Here is a 22,310-nt window from a genome sequence, read left to right as displayed (position 1 = left end):
ATTTTCAAGATACATAAACAACTATTATCACAAATTCTATGAAGATCAAAAGAAAAGCACAGAAGACAATGCAAATGTAGCAGACAGTTCCCCAATAACACCAATACCATTCTCTTATGTGAACCTGGCTGCCATCTTTAGCTTAATACCTTTTTCCCCAGTCTCTGCCATACTAAATTCCCCCTCATCTATTTCGCACAGCTAAGCCCTGTCAATCTCTTCCCAAAGCTGCTGCTAGTCTCTCTTAAGGCAGATGTAAAGAAGCATTACCTATGCTTCCATTAATAAAAGGCTAACAACAACAACAATTTCAATCAGGTTTGCTAATAGAGGTGATTGTGAAAATCTTGCTTTAGGATCAGGGATTCAATTCCCTTGCCATTTCCAATTCTCCTAACTAGAAGTCTAAGATACATGTCTGGATACCTGAAAGGGCAAGGTGATCTTGTGGAAGAAGAAAGAAAATTCATAGTGTGATAACTAGTTTAGCTCTAAGAATTAAGACAGTAATAGAATACATTATTAGAGTATTATTTTTACATGAAATAAGCTTCCTCTGGCAAAGCAAGGGGACATAAATTAACCTCACCCACAGCTTAATTATTAATCTCCTACAAAGTTCCAGTGTGATGACACAGTTTCCTGAACCTGAGTGAGTAGGGTTGGGCAAAAGCTTGTCTTTGCTCTGGAGGAGTTGGTTTTATGCCCTGCTATAAATAAAGCAGGACCAAACTACAAGGAGCATGCAATCCTATGCCACAGAAGGCAAAGGAAAGTTGAGAGTTATAAATTAATCACAAAGGGTAAAAGATTATTTTATGCATATCACAAGGTGCTAAATTGGAATTCCTACCAGGGCATTATCAGAGATACCATAATCAAAGATGGCACTATAGGAATTGCACCTGACCCATAGTAGAACTTGGAGTAGATTACAAATGATGGTCATTGTCTAGATACAGTAAAAAACCCACTGGAACTATGTCACATTCCTACTTTGCCAACAGCTGCTGGCACACCAAATACTGGAATATAAGTGATTATTCTATGATGGGGAAGGGAAACAGAAGAAGATATGAAGCTGAAGAGGAGGTTTTGTGGAATATGGAGCTGCCATGAGTGCCTGATGCAACAACTGAATAGCTGTAATCTTGTACCAAGTGAGAAAACAGGCAGCAGTGAGTGTGGTAGAAAGGCTTCCTTAGAGGACAACTCTACAAAATCTGCTGCTCTGTATCTAAGATGCAGAACTCTGAGATAACATTCTCCTGCTAGCATTATGATCTATGTAGTATACAACTATTCTAAAGTAGATGTTAGAGAAATATACTTTTACTAAGACTCAACATTTTCCCAAGCTTTCATTTCCCTTTCTACCCTTCCTTCTCTAGCATTTCACACAACAAGATGCTCCTTCCAGCTATCAAGAAGATGATTCTCATCAGCATAAACACACAAATTCTACTATTTACTCCCAGTTCCAAAGTGTCATTAAATGTATTTTCAATGCAATGTTAAAACCCTTACCAAAATACAAATATTTCATCACAACATTGTAACCATCAGGCAGGAAATCATCATTACATAGATAAATTGTAGCACTTAGCAAACCTTCAGAAGTATTTCCCCTTCCGTCCTCTCCCACTTCACTAGTCCTGAAGTTTCAGGATGCTTTCTCAGGCTACACACTTTTCACCACAATAGAAGCAGTTTTGGTCTTAAAAACCACAACAAACACTTAGCATACAAGATGTATAGGTATAGCCTCTAGCTACAATAAGTGAACACTTCTAAAGTTCATATGAGGACACCCAAGCCATTTTGGAGCTGTAAAGGAAGTAAAGCCTTTTTGTTATGTATGAGTTTGCTAAAGTTTTTATGAGACTGGAAGCTAATGGTAAAAGTGGCACACAGAGCTTGTATTACTACTGCTATTCCAAACTAACTCATGTCACTAGAGAGAGGGAAACAGTATTGATGTTCTCAGAGGCTTAGTACAACTCATAAGAATCCTTATAAACCAAACACAGTCATTCCACACTTTGCAAAAATAAGGCAAAATCACAGAATAGTTTAGGTTCAAAGGGACCTTAAAGATCATCTAGCTCTTGGGCAAGGACACCTTTCACTAGACAGGTTGCTCAAAGTCCCATCCAACCTGGCCCTGAATACTTTCAGGCATGAGGCATCTACAGCTTATCTGGGCAACCTGTTCTAGTGCCTCACCACCATCACAGTAAAGAATTTCTTCCAGAATCTAATCTACACCTCCTCTCCATTTGAAGCCGTTCCTCCTTGTCCTGTCACTATGCACCCTTATAAATAGACTTTCGCCATCCTTCTTGTAGGCTCCTTTCAGGTACTGTAAAGCAACAATTTCATCACCTCAAAACCTCTTTTCCAGGCTGAACAAACCCAACCTTCTCAGCCTTTCCCCATAGGAGAGGTGCTCCAGCTCTGTGATCGCCTTGATGTCCCTCTGCTGGACTTGCTCCAACAAGTTGGTGTCCCTCCTGAGCTGGGGCCCCAGGGCTGGATGCAGCACTGCAGGTGGATTCTCACCAGAGCAGAGCAGAGGGCAGAATCCCCTCCCTGGCCCTGCTGGCCACACTGCTATGGATGCAGCCCAGGACATGTTTGGCTTTCCTGGCTGCAAGTGCACATGGCCAGATCCTGTCCAGCTTCTCATCCACCAACACCCCATTGCACTTGGTCTTGTTAAACAACATGAGATTCCTATGGGCTCATTTCTGGAGCTTGTCCAGGTACCTCTGGATGGTATCCCACCCTTCAGGAGTGTCAACAGCACTGCTCAGCTTGGTGTCATCTACAAATTTGCCAAGCATCACTCAATCCCTTCATCTATGTCATTATTGAAGATATTAAATAACACCAGTCTCAATATGGATGCCTGAGGGACACCATTTGTCACTTATCTCCATCAAGAAGCTGAGCCCTTTACCCCTACCCTCTGGACATGACCATTCATGCAATTTCTTATCCATCTAATGGCCTGTTCATTAAATCCATCTCTGTCCAGTTCCAGAAAGAAGGAAGTTGTGGGGGCCCACATCAAAGGCTTTACAGAAGTCCAGATAAATGGTATCTGTAACCCTTCCCTTTTTCACTGATGGAATCGCTCTCTCACAGAAGGCCACTGAGTTGGTCAGGCAGGAACCTTGGCGAAGTTGTGCTGGCTGTCCTGAATCTCAGCATGTAACTGCTGTGAGCTGCTGCAATCACAGACTGCAAGCTTATAGACAGTAGGCTTCTAGACAATAAAAGCAACATGCTTCTTCAGAAAAAGGAAACTCTTTTGGGGGAGTCAGTCACTCCAAGTCTTGAATGAACTACCTTCTAGAAAGGCAGCTGACTTTTGTTGTCCTTCCATGCATGCAATTCCAAACCTTGAGCACAATCCTTTTTCAGCAATCAGCTCTGGTATTGCTGAAGAAGTGTTTCAACTGAAGTTGTTAAAAAAAAATTGCACAATGTTAAAAGAAAAAACTGTAGTAAGCATTAAGGTTAGTAGTTAAATGCTGTACTTTGGGACACCTGATGAGAATTAAGTACAAGAAAAACAAAAATGCTACACAAAAGAAACCAGAACAAGAAAAGTGGATTCCAACACCATAAAAAAGCTTTTATGCCTGAAGAAGGGAAGGATTTTTCCTTCTTTTTTTTTTATTTTTAATTTTAATGAGAATGAAAAAAATACAATCGAAAATTGCTGGAGAAGATACTATGTCTGACAAAAACCCAACAGTCCTTACCATACTGCTGTCCTGCATTTCTCTTTGAACATGAAGTTATACTCAATGGCTGTTGTGTCCCAACACTGATCCAACTTCCTGCTTTGTCTAGCTAGTTTCTGCTGATGGAACCACTAGGCAAAAAAATTACAGATTTTACTATACTCACAGAAGCTGCTTTATATATCAGAATTCCTCCCTGCCTTTTGTCCCTCATTAAGGCAAGGAATATCTCTTCTTTCATATTTTATAGATGTGCCTCATACAAGCAGTATTCAATCTTGATTGATGTTGAACTATGACAAACATGACAGAAAGCTGATTTATGTAGGTTACACACAGCAATCTTGAGGCCATGCACAGTATTTTTAACAGCTGCCTCACCTCCTGCAGCAGCAATCCCATACTGCTTTGTCTTTCTGCAACTCAGGAGATTTCTTTCAAATTTGAAAGTAACCCTGGCACACATGCAGCTGATGAAAGATGTGTTTTTAAAAGAAAAATACCTGGTAGGTTTATAGCTAATTAATTTCACACAAGAAAGGGGTTTAACAACATACATGCTCCTCCTGATTCATGCATAACTGTTCAACAATCCCCCCCAACTCTTTCCTTGTAGGCTGTGTTCCTTCTGTTCTCGTAAAAATAACTGGAAGAGAAGCATCAAGATTAAGGACAAATGCTACATCCTGCGTAGTCAAACGATGCACCACAGATTTTTATGTGGTAATCCACCACATGATTATCTGAACAATTACCCAGTATCACCTAGAGAACAAATCCTCACAGCTACACCCCCACAAGAGAATAAGGTACAGAACTGACACATGAACAGGCTTCTCAAGAGGGTGGCAATCAGAGTTAACAAGCGACCATAACCTTATGATAAAGCTTTAAGACCCCTTCTATATGCTACACAGCACATGACATCCATCTTCTGAAGGCACATCACAAAATACACCATTGTCTCAAATTGAGCCCATACTACCTTATTCCATATAAAGAAATGAGACATACCTCTTGGGACATAATTACAGTAAGACTGAGCTGATCTAATTGACTGCAATTGACTACACAAAGAGTAGATCTTGCTCTCCCTATTTCTCCCTGCTCTTCTTGGTCACACAGTCTCACTCTCACCCTTGGATCAGCTCTGTCACCCTTGATCTGACTGCACAGTAAACCAACCCAACGTGCTAATCCAGCTAAGCAGACGAAGTGACAACAACAAAAAAATCTGCCATTATGAGGAACTAGAATCAAGTTTCTGTGCTGTTGGAGAAGAAACAGAGCCAGTGCAAGGGCAAAAACTGAGAGAATAGATGGGGAGCAACAAGTTCAGCCCCTTCTGACAAACTGTCAGACTAGTTATCCTGAAATACATAAATGCACCCTTGGGGTCTTGCTAGATTTTAATTATAACTTTCTGCTGGAAACAACTCAAAATTATAAATATTAATGTCCAGACACTATACAGTAACATCTATTTCACAGAGCTCAAAACTCCCTAAGGTCTAGAAACATTCCAGAGTTGTGAAAACAACAACAGATAAACAATGTCAATGCTGTATTCAATGGCAGAGCAGTAACAGGACCTAATTTCTCAAAGGTATTTCTCTATAAGCTATGTAATTGTTAACTCTTACAGCAAGAATAGTTGCTGCTGCTCACCCATCCCTTTTTCTAAACAACGCACAACTACACAGCATTTGCCTCAGCTGCTGTTCTTATGGCTGACAGCAGTGTAACATGTCTTCTTTGGGCTACTCCCAGCAGTGTGAAAGGAGGAAGGAAAAAAATAAATGCACCCTTGGGAGTGAAAATGAAGTTAGTCAGATTAGAGTAAAGGCTGGAATAAGCTCCCCCTGACATGACCATCCAAATCTGCTGAGTGTTAAAATCAGCAGGGGCTGTAGCTTTCTGGAGGCCAGATTCTAATCCAAGGCTTTGCTTCACCCGTGTGTCCTTGGGTATTAGGTGCCAAGGGGAGTGGAGGCAGGGAAGCACCCTGTGTGCAACACACACTGTAAGGATCACTTACACTTGTAACAAAGAAGATTTGTATACACGAGGTATGTGTTAGTGCCTCAGCTTCTTTCTGTCACCATATTCAGACCTCAAAATATGAGGCATTCAATTAAAAAGACAAGAAACAATCTTCAGTTTATTTTAATTTGTCTGTAACCACTCAAAAAGAGTTATTAAGCACTATTTCCTTTTCCTGGCTAGAAGCAATTTTTACGTTTCAGATCAGAAGCACAGCACACAACGCCATAAATGATGTTAAAGTCTTTGTAATCAAGTAATACATTTCACTTGTAACTATGAATTTTCAGCATGTCTCTTCAGTTAGCTCTTCTAACTGCACCAAAGGTTTTCAAACAGAAATTGGTCACTGCATTGCAATCAAAATGCATATAAAACTGACACAACTATATATATACAAACTGAAAAAATTCAGGTGGAAAAAATCTAATAAATGGGAAACAGGAAGATAAGGAACAAGTTTTGAGGAACAAGGATAAGTTGCACTATTTAACAAAGCACTGCATGATAATAACCTCCATTTCATCTGCCCCCAACCAGATCTGGGTTTAAAAATAACCTTTTAAAAAGTAGGAGTGAAATCAAAGTTGAGTAGTAGCACCTCTAAGTTAAACCAAGACTTTTGAAGATTTGTGTCCACCACAAATGGACACAGGAAAAAACAAACAAACAAAACAAAAACAAAAAAACCCCTGAGCTTTGGCTTTTCACTTTAGGTGAAAATAATATTTCTGCTTTTATAATGCACCACCAAAAAAAAGATTCATTGTTACAGATTTCTTTTGTTGTAGCCATAAAGGCAGATGGACTATGTTTATTTATTTATGTCTATGATGAATAGGGAGTTCAGATATGCAAGTGAAAAGTTACTGAGATCCTCCCACTACTAAATGCATAACTTATATTTAAGATGAATAATGAGGAAGGAGATGAGAAAAATAGAAGGTATCAAAATATCTAAAGTTAGAGAAAGCAAGCATTTCAAAAGGGAAGTTATCTATGATTTAACAATGACGAAGGCCATCAGTCAGAATGCCAGAAATTTAGATAATTAGATTTCTAAGTCCCATTGTTGCATGTACGTAAGAACAACTTACTTATATGTTGTTATAGAGGGCAAAGACAGGATTTGGCAAAAATAATAATTCTGCTAATATAATTATCCCAACCAGACCACATTCAGGCCCAAGGAGGGCATAATCTTGGTCTGTTTATTAGCTTTCTAATATCTCAAATGAAAAGACACCAAAAAATTATTTCCAAAATTGAGAAACATGCTTCATAGATAAGTTAAAAATAATTTTTTTAAGTTAAAATGATTTTTTAACTCTCACTCTGCAACCAATAAAATTTCAGGGTCAAGCTCTAGCTCAGAGCATGTGTACACAACTTTCATACCCATTGATTTCAAAGGTCACACTGGTATTGACTTTTGACTTATTACTAACTCTTAAACATAAGAGGACCTTAAACAGAAATACAGCATAAAATACCAAAGTGTAAGTTTTATCACTTAAGAGCATCCGAACTGGCTCAGTATATATCTGACTCAAAGTCTCCCTAGGCTATTATTAAATATTCTCTACCCCACAGCTTACAGTAACAGTGAGGCTCCAGGTGGCTGAGAGGCTCCCCCTGTTACTATCAGTATTGACTAAGCAAAAGAAGTTGCACCTTCATGGCTGCTGACTGGTGCACAATAAATGAAATTGTGACTTATTTTATCTCTCAAAAAATTAGGTTTACGAAAACTAAGCCATCAGTACATCTGGCATGTTCTTTATACGTGTAGTTTCCACATTTCCTGGATACTGACTCTATCAGAGATTATCAGTGAAACAAAATTTCATTAATTTTGCTTGAGGACTTCCAATTTCTTAAATCTAAGACATGTTTATGTATATGCAGAAAATAACTGGAGTCAACAAAGCTTGTGCCTGCTAAAGTCTTGCTTGATTTGGTAGCCTGGGCACTATACATGTTCTGCTATTGCTTAGATTTCAAATTTTTAGAGTGGGGCAAAATGAATACTTATTTAGGAATAATAAAAAGAGGGTCAGGGGTAAGAGCATCAGTGTGAGCATGTATGTGAATGGCTGGAAGACAAGCAAGATACTGATCATTCTCACCTTTCAAAAGGGTCAAGATAGTAAAAACAACGCAAAGATAAATCTGAAGGCAACACAAGTGATTTATTTATATATGTTGCAGTATATGGTTCGTTATATGAAAAATTCTTACATAAATGTACATGCCAGTTACTTGGGATATATGCAATCCTACATCAGAACTTTTAAACCCTTTCTGAGAAGTAGTATTTTTAACTCTTACTTAGTAGAGAAGACAGCAGAAGTGAATTGTGTTCCTGAATTTTTATTTGTGTGTCAGAGGGGATAAGTAGGTCTGGAACGATGCATTTAGTATGACATAAAAAGAAATCTTAGGACAACACAAGTCAAAGAAGCTCCTGGTAAGAAGTATTCAATAATATCTGTTTAGCTTTTTTTTTTTTTTTATGAAGAGACAGTAGCGAGTAATCAATATAAAAGATAAATATAATTAATAAAAACCTATTTTTTTAATCTTTCCATTTGATGTTTCATAGTGTACTAGCATGGGGAAAAAAATCTTCTTAATGCAAGCTAACGGATCAGGCCTTTAATAATAATGTATTATAATACTTCCTATTTCATCTCACTGAACATTAGTGAAGGTCGTTAATTAAACCTCAAAGACCCCTGCTGATTTAAACAGTCATTTCATAATTGCTGAGGTACAGCTACTTTGGGTGAGCCACTGCAGACAATTAGTGCAACAAATGCTTTGATGTTACACAGCAATTTTGCATGATGTGAACATTACTCTGCAGGACATACGAGTTGTGTGTGTGTGAATAAGAGGAAAAATTCACCAGCCTTTCATAATTAAGTCTGCTTTCTTGGAATATCTTTACCCATGATCTCTGAGCTTATTATCACAATGCTGTGAAATCTACGTGAGAGGAAAATAAAAATCTTGGTAGTACACAAAGTAATGTGAAGGATTTTCTTTCAATTTCTGGTTTTGTCTGCTAGCATTTTGGGCTTTATTTTAATAGCTGAATCACAATAACAGATTACTGCGATGTTGTAAACCAGCAAGAAATACTCACAAATTTTGGTAACATCTATTGGAACAAACTTGTCTGGAGTCATCTTCTTATGAGACATACTGTCGTGGTTTGATAAGCACTTGAAAAATTCGGAATTGCAAAAGATTTCAGTGACACTATTCAGGTTTTGTTGTTGGTTGTTTGGATTTTTTTTAATCTAAACTCAGGAGAGCAAGCCCAAGAAGCACAAGTAACATATGTTTTGAAATACAATATTAGAATATGGGAAGCACAAGCCGTAACAGAATTCAGTGGAACTGCAGAAATGATAAGTCACAACTGGGAATTGTCTTGCTGGCCCCCAGCAGTGTCACCACAATGGAAGTACCTAGCTGAATCCTCCACAGTCTTCATTACAGTATTTGCAAACATTATGTTTAACAGCAATACTTCAGTGTGGCACACACCACTTTGCACTGCAAATATCTACTTTTTGTGTTGTAAAAATCAACTAAAACCTGTTATTTTCTGGAATATACAGCTGATCACATTTCAATGTCTAACTATAACTGCAGACTCTGAAAGTATCATGTTAGGACTGTTTTGCAGTTCTCATATTTAAATCTATCTACAAATCTAAACTCACAGAACGGTTGAGGTTGGAAGGGATCTCTGGAGGTTACCTTGTCCAAACCCCCTACTCAAGCAGGGCCGCCTAGAGCTGTTTTCCCAGGACCATGTCCACATGGCTTGTGAGTATCCCTGAAGAAAGAAATTTCACAATCTGTCTGGGTGACCTGTTATAGTGCTCAGTAAGAAACTGTTTGCCGATGTTCAGAGGGCACCTCCCGCGTTCGGTCTGTGCCCCTTGCCTCTGGTCCTGTCACTGGGCACTGCTGAGAAGTGCCTGTCTCCACATTCTTGATACCTTCCCTTCAGATATTTATATTCGGCCCTGACAAGATCCCAAATTCACATTTTGCAAACCTTTGAAGAAAACACTCACCTCAATTTCTCAGAAGTGGTTCTAAAATCTGACTTAGAGAACTACCTAGCACTTGCTAGACAGAGTAACATTTGCTTGTCCAAAAAAAACTGTATTGGAACTTGCTGATGTTCTTAAGATATGCTGATAAACATTCTAAGAATCATAAAAAGACAACAAACCTACATAAACTACTAAAAGATAGATAAATTGTCAGATGTAAATAAATTATAACCTAATTTATTTACAGAAATATGAGTTTGTATGGACATGCAAAGCAATAAATTACATGGAGAAAAAAAACCAATTTTATGTAAATCATATCTCCATTCTCAGCCTACCTCCTCTCTAATGCTTACGCCAGCAGCTATTAATGTTGATAAGTTTCTAATTTTAGATTGCCCAATTTAAACAAAAGTAGGAATTCACTACATTTATTGTTTTAAATACCACATTGTGACCATCCAATCCAAACAAGAAAACATATTCTCAGAATTTGAAGGCATAACTTTTATTCCTGCTACAACTTCTCAAAAAAACCCCAAATCTTTACAGAAGGTATTCTGCTTTGAATTTACAGTGAGAAACAAAATGTAAGCTCAAAAAAGAATTTTTTTCCCCCTTGAACACTGATAATACTTTTCTTTCTAGATCTGCTTCCTTACAAGCAACAGTGTAAAGAACCTCCCGTAAAGTACCAGTTCTTTATGGGTTCATCAATATTTGCTGAACTGACACATGACCATTGCAGAGCTTTCCCTGGGCATATCAAAGGCCGCAACAACCGGTCAAGTCTTAAAACCAGGTAGGAAACTTCAAAGCCAGACAAACACTGTTCCTATTCATGCTATTGGAAGGCAGGTAAGTAGTCTATTTAGTACTCCAGCTAATTTGTTCGTAGTCAAAGACAAACACAGTTTTTGGAGGGTTTCTTTTTCTGCACGAGATGGCTTTACTGATTAAAAAAACACACACACACAAAAACCCGACAGGGAGCGAAAGGCAAGCCTGCCACATATCGAAGATGGAGTCACAGGGCGATGAGATGTGAAGCAGGACTGATCTGCCCGCAGAGAAAACAATCCCTGACAACACAGCAACCAGCCAGAACTGAATTCTCCTCCCACAAAAGGCATCGGGCAGGCGAAAAAAAAGCAGTTCGATAATTAGCAAGCCTTTACGTCCCCGTTTCAAACGTGGACAGCGGTCCCGCACGTACAGCTATGCAAACAAGTAACCCAAACGCCAATCCGGCATACCTCGTTTATGCAACTCCCGGAGCGGAATGCCGTCTCCTCCCCCTCCATCGTAGGGCAGATACGGATCGGAAGACACATCCATGGACGTGACGAACACGAGGCCCGCCTGCCGGCTCAGGAGGGCCGCGGCATTCCTCACGCAAGGGCGGCCGCGGGGGCCGCTGCCATGTTCGGCCGGGCCCGGCCTGCGCCGCCGCCGTGGCTCTGCAGCGCCGGGCTCTGCGGAGCGGGCTCGGCCCCGCCGCTGATGTCAGCGCGGGGCGGCCCCGCCACCTGCGCCTCCCGCCCGCCACACGGACGCGGCTCCGGCCGGGCGGCGCGGCGACGGCGCGCACGGAGCGCCCGGAGGGAGAGGGCGGAGGGGCCGCGGCAGCTCACGGCACAGCCGGCCCCGTCGGGAGCGGGGTCCCGGCCCCGCCGGCCGAACGGCGGGAGGGATGCGCTCGCATAGGGGAGCCCGCCAAAGCTGCCACCCTGTCAACAGGTGAACGGTGGGGCCCGGCTCAGAAAAACAGGCAAACCTGCCGAGAAAGAGCTGCCCGTAGTTCCTGCCCCTTTCTGGAACCACGCCTGCTGACGCTTCTAAACACCTATAGTCGCATTTTATCTGGAAGGGAAGATTCATGCATTGCTGGGGGCTGGGGAGAAGGCTCCTTCCTAAGCATTTTATTTACTCTTTTCTAACATCAAAACGATTACCTCAAAGAAACAACAACATTAACCTGCCAAAAGCCAACCCCTCTGCTCCACAGGACCAGCTAACTCACTTTCATCAATCTCCTATCTCCCATTCACTAGAACTTTCAGTCCCATAGCAGTATAGCAGTGACTGACAGATTTGAACGTGTCATCAAAAAAATTAAACCAAGAATTTAATTGCATATCTAACTAAATGGAGTAGTGTCTCTATTTTTTTTTTTTTTTTTTTTTTTTTTTTTTGTGTGTGTGTGATTATTCTGGTATTAAAACCGTATAACATCCATACTCACACTACAAAGCCTGGGGCGGGGGTGGAATAAAATTTAATAAACACAAGTCCACACTTGGCTTGCATTACTCTACACATTGATAAAATGGTCTGAGTCCCTTAAAAGTCACAGGCTCAAAATAGGCAACAACCCACATGAATGCTAACCAAGGCATTCATGTGATGCATCATCAAGCCGTGGCTGTTACAGCACTGGCAAAGCCCAAGCACTTCAAACAGCCAGCATCGAAAGACAGGAAATCTTACACTGACTACATGCCTCCATTTGAAGCAGATACTATTACATATTGAATCCATATACTATTTTATGTTTAATGTATGATCTTGTGCTGGTCCTAGCTTGCAATTGCTGATAAGAGCAATTGATAAGAAAGCTATTTTACATGAGATTTCCATAGTTGGTCCAGTGGTAATGAAATACATATGGAAGGTATGCATAGTTTTTCCTTTTCTTCCCCTTCAGCAGGTAGCAAAGTTAAATATATCGCATGCCTACTGCACAAGGCTAGCTTCCATTTCATTCACAGAGCAAACAAGGAATTAATTTTATTGTGTATGTTTTTGCACCTCTGTAAGTGTGACAGTTATTTTAGTTTTCAAATGCATTAGTTTCTTAAATAATTTTCCATATATATTCTTAGGGAAGTAATTTCTCTAACAAGCCAATGTTACAAGCTGTATACTGCAAATGATCATTTTGAGGACAGAGTAGGACATAAAGAAATGTTACATTTACTTCACAGGCTTGTAAATATACTAAATGTTAAAAAATATGGCTCTGATACAAACATCAAGAAAATGCTGGTATCTCTAGAGGTGGAAAAACAAATGAGAAAAGGCGGGGGGGAAAATGAGAATATAGCAAAATATGTTTCAAAACCTTAAAAACTACCTTATCTCCAAGACAAAGGGAACCCTTGAGCCACCGATACTCATTCTAAAACACAGACAGCTCCATTTGCTATCACCTATACAAATGCTTTTTTAAGAGTCACTTCCCACAACCTTTTTAACAAAAACCCCAGAATCTTTAAGATCTCGCACAGGCAAAACTTTCAGAGCCATTACGCATTATCACCATTTATTTTTGCCTGTGAAAAGACAAACCTAAGCACTTAACTTCAAATTATCCATATCCCTTATTTCCAGAGAAATACAACAGAAACCCCTGAGCATTCTTAACTCCTTACCTCAACAGAACCTGGAAGTAATCTGTAATCTTATTGTAAGGTTCTAAATAAAAAGTCATTCACAGCAGGGAGAAATACAACAGTTTTTGTAACCCGAAGCAAGAATTATTACAGAATTAACCATTAGTGCATTCATCATATGTTGATTATAGATTACAACACTATAAACTCAACTTCATACTTGAGAGAATACGAAATAAAGGATATAAAGGACTTGCGTTAACAAAGTCTGGAAGATCATCTCTACTTTAGGAGTTTGATGTGGTTACCGAAAGTCTGGAATGTCTTACAACTGAAAAGAAAAATCAGTCACAGCAAAGAAATGGCTCACATGTTGGCCTAAACCTGTTCACTAGACTAAGGCAAATACAAAATTTCTGCCCAAGACTGAAATCCACTTTGTGTTGGAAAAGGTGAACTGTGGATAAAAGGGAAAGCCATAACAAGAAGTCTGCAGTATAAAATAGATGACATATTTGCTACATGAAATTTCAAGAGTCCACCTAATACTAAAAAAGACAGCTCTTCAAAGGTCACTGCTTATAGACTGGCTGCCAAATACAGCCCTTTGTCTACTCTTAAAAAGCAGAGCAGTCATTTTCCCTTCTCAGTTACCAGTAGCTTGTGTTCTCATTGTTCATACCCATCATCACTGTGTGTATTCCCTTTCCTACAAGACCATCAAAGGTGGTTTTAGTTCTTGCGTTGTTTTGGTTTTCTTAAGAAAAAAAGATACTATGCATACTAACGTGACAAGCAGTCTTTTTCCTTTGTAAATATCAAAACACCTATGCAATTTAATCTTTCCAAATTACTCTTTTTCTACCTGATCTGAAAAAGTGCATGGCTTGAACTGACAACTTTGTATTCCAATGAGTGTGTCAGTTATTTCTGTTGTGAAGTTCTGCAAATTCCAAAATTACAGTCAGTGAAATGGTGTAGCTAACTGTGTATTTTGGGTATTACAGAGTACAAAATATTATGAATACTTGTTGTAAGGCATAAAGCAAGTTTAACAATAGCCTTATTTTAAATGGTTGAGAGCCCCTTCAAATTGCCAATTTACTACATATAACAGCTCATATGTAAACAGCAGGTTTGTATAGCAGCTTGTTTTCCAAATGTGATTGCAGTAATTATAGACTAGGTCTCAATCCCATAAATCCTCGTACCCAAATAACTTCACACATCCGAGTGTTCCCATTGTTCTCTGCAGGCACAGGCTGTGGTTAACCATAACTTAGATGCACCTGTCTTTGCAGAAGTCCATTGTTTTGAAAATACTGGAACGTACACAGGTGACACACCTTTAAGGCACACTAAGAATGACAAAAGGGACTTTTATCCTCTCTCCACACTTTGTCTTTTCCAGTTTAGGGAAACAGAAGAATCACGTTCAAGGTAAAGTATCTGACAATATAAGAACAAGTCAGAGGTTATAACAAAAGTTACACCCAGGGAAATATGTTTTGAAGGGACAAAACAAGGCCAATGAAAAGAAGGGAAGTACCACCGAGGTATGAGAGTCTGATTACCTAAAGCTGGAGGGAAGACCTTAACTCTGTAGCACTTCCCACCATTTCACATTAAAAGGTAAGCTAGGGTTAAAGAAGACAGCCAAGCACCGTGCTACATATAAAATAAACATGCTCTCGCTTCTCCCAATTATTTGCTTTGTTTTGGTGACAGACCATGTAACTTTGTTTCATTGCACCAGACAATGAAAATTAAAATAATGTCTTTTATGAAATTACAAATGTAAGTTTTGCAATGCTGAATGATTTCATCAGCATAACAACAGAGGCCAAAAACGTGACTGATAATTACAAATTTTAGTGTGACTGATAGAAAAGATTTTAGTGACTCTTAACTGTCATTTTCTTTCCTATTATTATTCAAAACAAAAGCTTCTCTTTAGCAGAGCTAGAAGATAATGGTCTCCTGAAAAATGCTACATATAGAGCACCCACCAAAGTAGCTACCATCTCCAACCATTCTGAAAAGACTTTAACTCATATATACCTTCTCTTGAGGGGCGGGGGGGGCGGCAGGGGGAAGCACACATTTACAACAGAGTGCCCAAAGTATACATAAAATGTCTCAAAACCCTCTGTGTTTCCTCATTCCTTTTCCCTCCAGCTTTACTCTCCTACCTTTTCTCCCAGTTTCTTCCTTCATTAACCCTTTTCTCAAACCATGCAGCCAAATTAAGCCCAGGTCTAACCCCTCTACCAGGCTGACTTCTCTTAATGTCTCAGTTTATTATCTTGCAGCCCCTTCAGCCTGACTTTGTTCATTCTGCAAAAAACCATATAACTTTCTCATATGGGTCACACAGAGCCTTCTGTGAGAATATGAAAGATGATAAAGGGACAAACACTGTTCTCTCAGTTCTAATTCTCAGACATGGTCCAGGATGATATAAAAAGATGCAACCACAGAAAATGGGGAGGAAGGGAAGAGAGGAAAAAAATTACAGTTATACATAGCTTCAAATTGATACACAGTAAAAAACAAGGACAAATTACTTTTGAAGCATTGTAAATTAGAGTCTTGAACTTCATTTCTTCATTGGTAGTACACAGAATTCTGTCCATGATCAGTATATCAGGCTATATATAAAAGACTCTGTTAACGTTACCACCTCATCAAAAGCTTCAATAAGGCAGACAGATAATAAAACAAAAAATTTTAGACCAAATATAATGTAAAAGCAGAAGAAAACAAATTTATAGCATATGCTGTTGAGTAGTTTAAAGAAGATGGGGTTTAAGCAAAAGAGAAGTAAAAAAAAACCAGAAGAATGTGCACAGCAGTAACACACAGTAAGATTTTTTCCCTATTTGTATTTTATTATACAGAAAAAAATCACAGTTTCTTTTTTCATAATCACCTGTTTCCCACAAATTTGTTACTTAATTTTGCTCACAATCATTTCACCCAGCAGAGAAGTTTAGATCAGGTTCTCACCTAATAAACTCACTTTTTACTGGCCAACCACAGGTTTTTATATTATACTCCTAGAGCTTTGTATAACTTCCAATGGTGCTTTTATTCACTGTCCAGACACAGAAGGTGGTAAGTGAAGTCAAACCCAACCAGCACACAGAATGCAGTAGAACAGGTCATATAGCCAAAGGCATGTTGTGTAATCAATTCTGAGACTGACTTCCCCTCAGGGAAGCTGAACCTTCACTGCCAATCAGGGAAACAGCAATAAAGGTTTCCCACTGCCATGCAAAACTTCAGGGCAGAAGAAAAAAATAGACTTAGAAAGGGGGAAATAATAAAATAATGATGCAGCATTAACACCTAAGACCAAAAATGAACTGGGGGGGGGAAAAAAAAAAGTTTGGTCCCTAAAGACTGGTTAGACATCTTGACCCAAAACACTGAAAGCAAGGCTAGTCTCCGAGTTTTCTTTCCACTTTTTCTGGGCCTGCCTGTAACAGTACGTCATGTGTAACCCAATGAGGCTGGAAGGAAAGACTTGACATCAACAGACTACACATAGCTACCAGATGTGAGAGGTGTGTGTTAGTCTTTTTAGTCTTTGGAGTTTTGTTTTGTTTGGGTTTTTTTGGTTTGGTTGGCTGTTTTCTTCTTGGTTTTTGGGGTGTTTTTTTGGCTGGTTGGTTGATTTTTGGTTTGTTTTTTGGTGGTTGGGGTTTTTTTAATCAATCTGTTTGACACTGACATTAGAAATATCTACTTCTCTGTATTAATCATGTGAGGAGGACTTGGAAGAAAAGCAACCTATTTTCTACAAACAAATTGCTCTCTCTGATTCTCTAAGAGTCTCTTAACTACTACTAAATTTTTTCTCTGTACTTTTTGTTTACAGGATAGGCTTTTACTAAGAAAAAAAGTACTGCTGCATTCTCACCTTTGCATATGTGTTCTCACACTCCAGGTTGCTAAAGCTGTAGTTACAATGCATCAACAGGAAGATCTGGCATCCTTCCCTGAAGTTCACTTCTCCCCTTTCTCAGACTAGCCAAAATTCTGCTGAGGAGATTGTTCTATTTTTCCTCATACCTAGATGCATATAAGGATATAGGTCTTACCTGCTCTATTGCCCTTATTCTGTTTTAGGGTTGTTTACTGTTGGAATGGGGGGAAAGCGGAGCAAGCAGTACAATTTGGAAGGTCTCAGTGGAGAACTAAACTGGGGAGTACCACTCCTAAACCACAACAGCCACACACACATATATATATATATATATGCACACGCACATGTTAAGCTTACCTTCCATCTTTGAGAATATTACATCTTCTTAAATAAATAAGCTTTGTGAACACAGTGTCAACAGCAATTCTGCATGTTGCTAATATATAATACTACATTATGCCAGGCATATTTGAATTCCATTAAACTATGGGCTCAGTACTCAGTAGTGGTCAGAATAAATTTGCTCCATTTCTAGGACATGCCCATCCTCCAAATGCTGTGTGAAGTTCTGACCCCTCCCTTAAATTAGAGATATTAGAAAGGGTTCAGAAAGGGGCAGTGAAGAAGATCCAAAGGATGGGATTGTTACAGGGTCGGATCAAGGAAATGAGAAGACCTCAACCTAAAAAGACATAACTGAGGAGAAGAAAAAATGAGTAGCAATGGAAATAAAATTTTCACCATCTGTTCTAATAACAGTGACAGCACCACGTAACTCATGTGTTAATCCTTGTTAGTTTCTACATGCATATGGCCACTGCATGATAGGCTTATCCAGGCATGTGTATTTGGCACAACAATCCTAGTTTCAGGTCACCCTGTCCCAGTTTCATATCAAACCTTTTCCTATCAACAGCAGTTTCACTTCAATAAGCTAATAATACCCCCTAAAACTTTTTGTATCAGCAGAAATATTTTCTGCAGTTACAACTGCAGACGAAAACTAAAAAAAAAAAAAAAAACACAAAAGAGAACTTAAGCATTTATGCCACACAAGGGTAAGTGACAAGGAGATCCACGTGTCAGCCCATGCTAACACATGGGCCAGTGTTAGCCTAAGTAAGACTCTGGCATGTATATCTGTTCTCAGCAGTATTTATACCGGATTTAGGTTCAAAATAAAGAAAAGAAGGTGGCGCTTTACACAAAATATAGCTAAGTGATGAGAGCTTGCAAGGGACGGTTTGGGTGCTAAAGAATTGCATTTGTGAGAAAAGCTCAGTTCAAGAAAAATACTCTGATAAAGACTAAAATTAAAACCCACCACTTGGACAAGAGGGGCCATCAGCTAGACAAAAACTGCTCTACAAGTACTGTGGTGCCTATCTCTTACCCTGTTATTACTCTTCCTTAAGCACTGACTTTTAACCTCTGCCAGCGACAGGATGCTAAGCTAGGTAGATTTGTGGTTTGACTCAGTCTCATGTTTCAGGGATGTCATGCCATCCTCTTCCAGAATAATATTTCTGTTTAATCCAAGCACATGAAAAGCCTTCACTTTAAAATGCTGGTAAGCAAGAATATTCTCAAAGGCAGAAAACAAGAGTACAGCCCAACATCAATTTGCGTGAAATCCTATCTGCCTTCTTTGGCTGACTTGAGAGAACAAATCAAAACTAAAATGAATAAATTAAATATTATTAAATCTGTAGGAAAAATTGTCTATTTAGTTCCTAAAGATTTTATACACATATTATACTGAATTATTTTATTTTACATTTCAGACTCATCTTTCTACATACATGCCATCACACTTCCTCTGTTTTCATTCCTCCACTTTACACTATTCACACCGTTTGTCTGGGAGAGGGACAAACACATACTAACACTATACCAAGGTGTCAAGTTGGGAACAACTTCCTCAGCAGCATCTGTTGACAAAGCCAACGTGCTTTAAGCACTTCAGGAGAGCTGCAGAAGGAAGCCAACAAAATTACATAATATCAGAAAGAAGGAAAGAATGGATTATTAGGACTATAATTTATCTTCCTCCAGAGCATCAGGCTCATGTGCTAAATAAATCTTTGGCAGGAAGGACTGGTGAGACCATTCAAGGACTGCTAGTAGAGTTGACAAACAAGTCCTCGAAGAGCTGACCATGGTATTTATGAGATATTGAAATTATAATTATTTGTTTTCAAACATATACGAGAACAAGAAACTACTTGGTTACTAAAACTCTACATACATACTGGTGTAATTTCCATCCCTCAGAAAGCCTAATGCCTAAACTAACTATCTAGCTATAACACCATTACAGGCTGTTCAACTCCAACAACATCAAGTGAATTTACATTTTGGACAATAACGACAATAAAAACCCCAACCAAACAAACACAAGAATTCAAGAAATCAATAATAAACAGATGCTCACTGAAATTCACTCATTCAATTATGACATCTCATAACTAAGATAAAACATTTTTTTTCCTTAAACTAAGAATCTTCCAGTCAGTTGGGGAAGGTGGGTGGGGGAGAGAAGGGGTATTGACAATAATTTTTAAATCCTTGAAGAAGAACCTTGTTAATTAGCCCAGTTACCCATGTAAACATAATGTATAACAATTTCTGTTCCAGAGAGATGGGCAAAATCAACTTCATGCATTACTAATAAAAAAAGTAGAAGAAATCATGGTTTGGTACTATCAGATATCCTGTGTTTAGCTGCATTAGTAGTATGAAACACAGGCAAAATGTCTGCAGTCTAACCACAATCCAACAGAAAAGTAAATTATAACTAGTTACTGACAATTCAATTTAATTTCATTCTATAAATTAGCTGTGCCTCATGCTTGCCCTTGTGATCACAGCGTTTCTTCATGCTTCGATCTGCACGGCATCATTTGGGGGTGAATATACTCCTTACTTAAGAACGGCAATGAGCTCTTTAATGCAAGTATTGCTAACTTGGAAAATACGTTGTATGTAACTTAGGAAAGTGATATGTCAAACTGTCATATAATGACTGTTCAGTCAAGTCAGTTTTATAATACATGGATGGAATGGATGGATAATAAAAACAATGCCAATGGTGCAAAATTACTTCAAAGGCTCTTCTTCAAATCAGCTGTGAACAATAGGAAGAATCTGTTAAGGCAATTTCCACATATACAGAATAGAACAGGAACAGTAAGCTATTGTATTCTTCTCTTTGTATTCTTCCTTTTATTTATAAAGAGCAATAGCTAAATAGAAACAAGCATACATATGAAACAACATTCACATGTTGCTGGAAAAGATAACTAGCTTCTGCTCAAAAAATGATCCCCCCCTGTGGTACAAATGTCGTGATTATACTGAGCTGCCTGCACTTGGTGAAAGTTGCATTCTGTCCCTCAAATAATGCCACAATATTAGTCCACTACTATAAGACTTTTTTGCGCCAGTATTTAAGACACTGAAAATGGATTGTTCAGGTCTCTCTCTTTAGGCAAGGGACTCCAAATCAAGGTTAAGGAGGTTTTAGGAGAGATACAGAGTCTTACACTATGACCTGTCGGCATATTTTTTTGTTTTTCAGCGGCAATGAGATAGTAGCAAGGAGAGTAGCGGCTGTAGCAGCAGCTTTTGAATTTGAACCAGTTTACAGGTTGTCATACTAAGGTTAAGTATTGCCAATTTTATGTTAACACCATATGTCAAATTGTAAACTGTCTCCACACTCAACTCACAATATAAGCAACTCCTTCAGCTGAAGCAGGGATCTCTTTAGCTACCGAGAAGAATATAAGCTCAATCAGGACTCACATTCCCACAGACAGATCAAAGTACCTTGAGATGTAAACACCAGTGAGGTCATTTGTTTGCAAACCATTTTTACTGTAAATAAGGTTTAATCATCTAATTTCAGGAAGTGCCTTGAAAAAACTGCAGTCTGATAACAGTACAAAAATCCACCTCCTCCTCAACTTGCCCTACACCTCAATAAAAAACAGACAAAACTGATGCAGTCCTCTCTTACAGCCCTCTATTCTGAGAAAAATTATGGAGACCTCTAGGATGACAAGCAGCAACCCTTCAAGGCAGGACTTTGGTAAAGGCCATCCAAGCCTCCACATGCATGGCCATGTAATTATCATGTTAAAATACACTACACTCAAAGAATTCACAGTTTCACAATACCTACTTGTTCTCCATAACACTGCCACTGAAAATGTCATTTATGCAAAGAAAACAGCTACTGGGAAACATAACAGGCATAGTACACATATAATTACTATACATATATATGTATTTGGTTTACAGTACTACATCATCACAATTTCTGTATTTTCCTCACATGAGACACTAAAGGACAGGTCACATACATGCTTTCAGATTGTGTTGAGAAAAGCAAGATTGCTGCACAGCATCAGTTTCAAGATAACGGTGATTACCCAACACAGAACTATCCACAACCTTCCAAATAAGATGATTCTAAAAAGACAAATTGCTATCAACTAAACATTTAAGGAACCTAAGAGTCTAGGTGATAGGACTTTCTGATTACTCATTCCAGTTAACATTCATTTGCTTAGTCCAATATAGTATCAAGGAATTTCCCACATAAGTATATGAAGTTAGCATTCTTTCCCAACATCATCCAATTTCCACATGCTTTCAACAGAAGGCATATTCACCACTGTGTAAGAGCTTCAATGGCTTTCTAAACCTCAGTTAAGTACTTAAGTATGAGTGGTAATGTGAATAGCAGTACAGTGCAGCTTTATAGAATCGCTGCCCTGAGAGCCAAGGGACTGAGTAAGCCTAGTGAAATAAGCAGACTTCTTCTGTTAACTTACTACCCTCTGAATGAGGGGAAAAGACTACAATTACTGTAGAAATTCCATATTTTTAGACATTTCTCTACATCATATATGTGCTACTTATGTTTCCATTTTCATTAGCTGAAAAAAGAAGTTAGACTATTTCTTAATCCTTCAGTTTCTCCTCAATGCATGGTCTTGATTTTTTAAAATATCTGCAGTTCTATATTTTATTACATAAACTGTAAAATGTTGATGTGCACTCTATTGTCCATGACAACTTATGCAGATTGCATAAATTC

The 22,310-nt window shown here is 38.8% G+C and overlaps 1 protein-coding gene across 7 annotated transcripts in view; it reads right to left on the bottom strand.

Moving 5' to 3' along the window:
* The window catches only part of CLCN3 (chloride voltage-gated channel 3), a 59,118-nt gene that overhangs the window by 24,586 nt on the left and 12,222 nt on the right, over positions 1–22,310 (bottom strand). Inside the window, exon 1 of one of the 7 annotated variants that reach the window (XM_041395701.1) lies at positions 11,134–11,350. The exons of 5 other annotated variants lie outside the window; for them this stretch is intronic. In XM_041395701.1, the coding sequence (XP_041251635.1) occupies positions 11,134–11,215 (82 nt within the window). In that variant the 5' untranslated portion in view covers positions 11,216–11,350. Of the gene's footprint in view, positions 1–11,133; positions 11,351–22,310 lie in introns of those variants that run through there. One more of the 7 variants, XM_041395702.1, reaches the window with a different exon arrangement.

The sequence above is a fragment of the Onychostruthus taczanowskii genome, unplaced genomic scaffold (assembly GCF_017590055.1).
Source record: "Onychostruthus taczanowskii isolate IOZ18803 unplaced genomic scaffold, ASM1759005v1 scaffold12, whole genome shotgun sequence".
NCBI classification, from domain to species: Eukaryota; Metazoa; Chordata; class Aves; order Passeriformes; family Passeridae; genus Onychostruthus; species Onychostruthus taczanowskii.
This window is presented reverse-complemented; position numbering and strand designations above follow the sequence as displayed.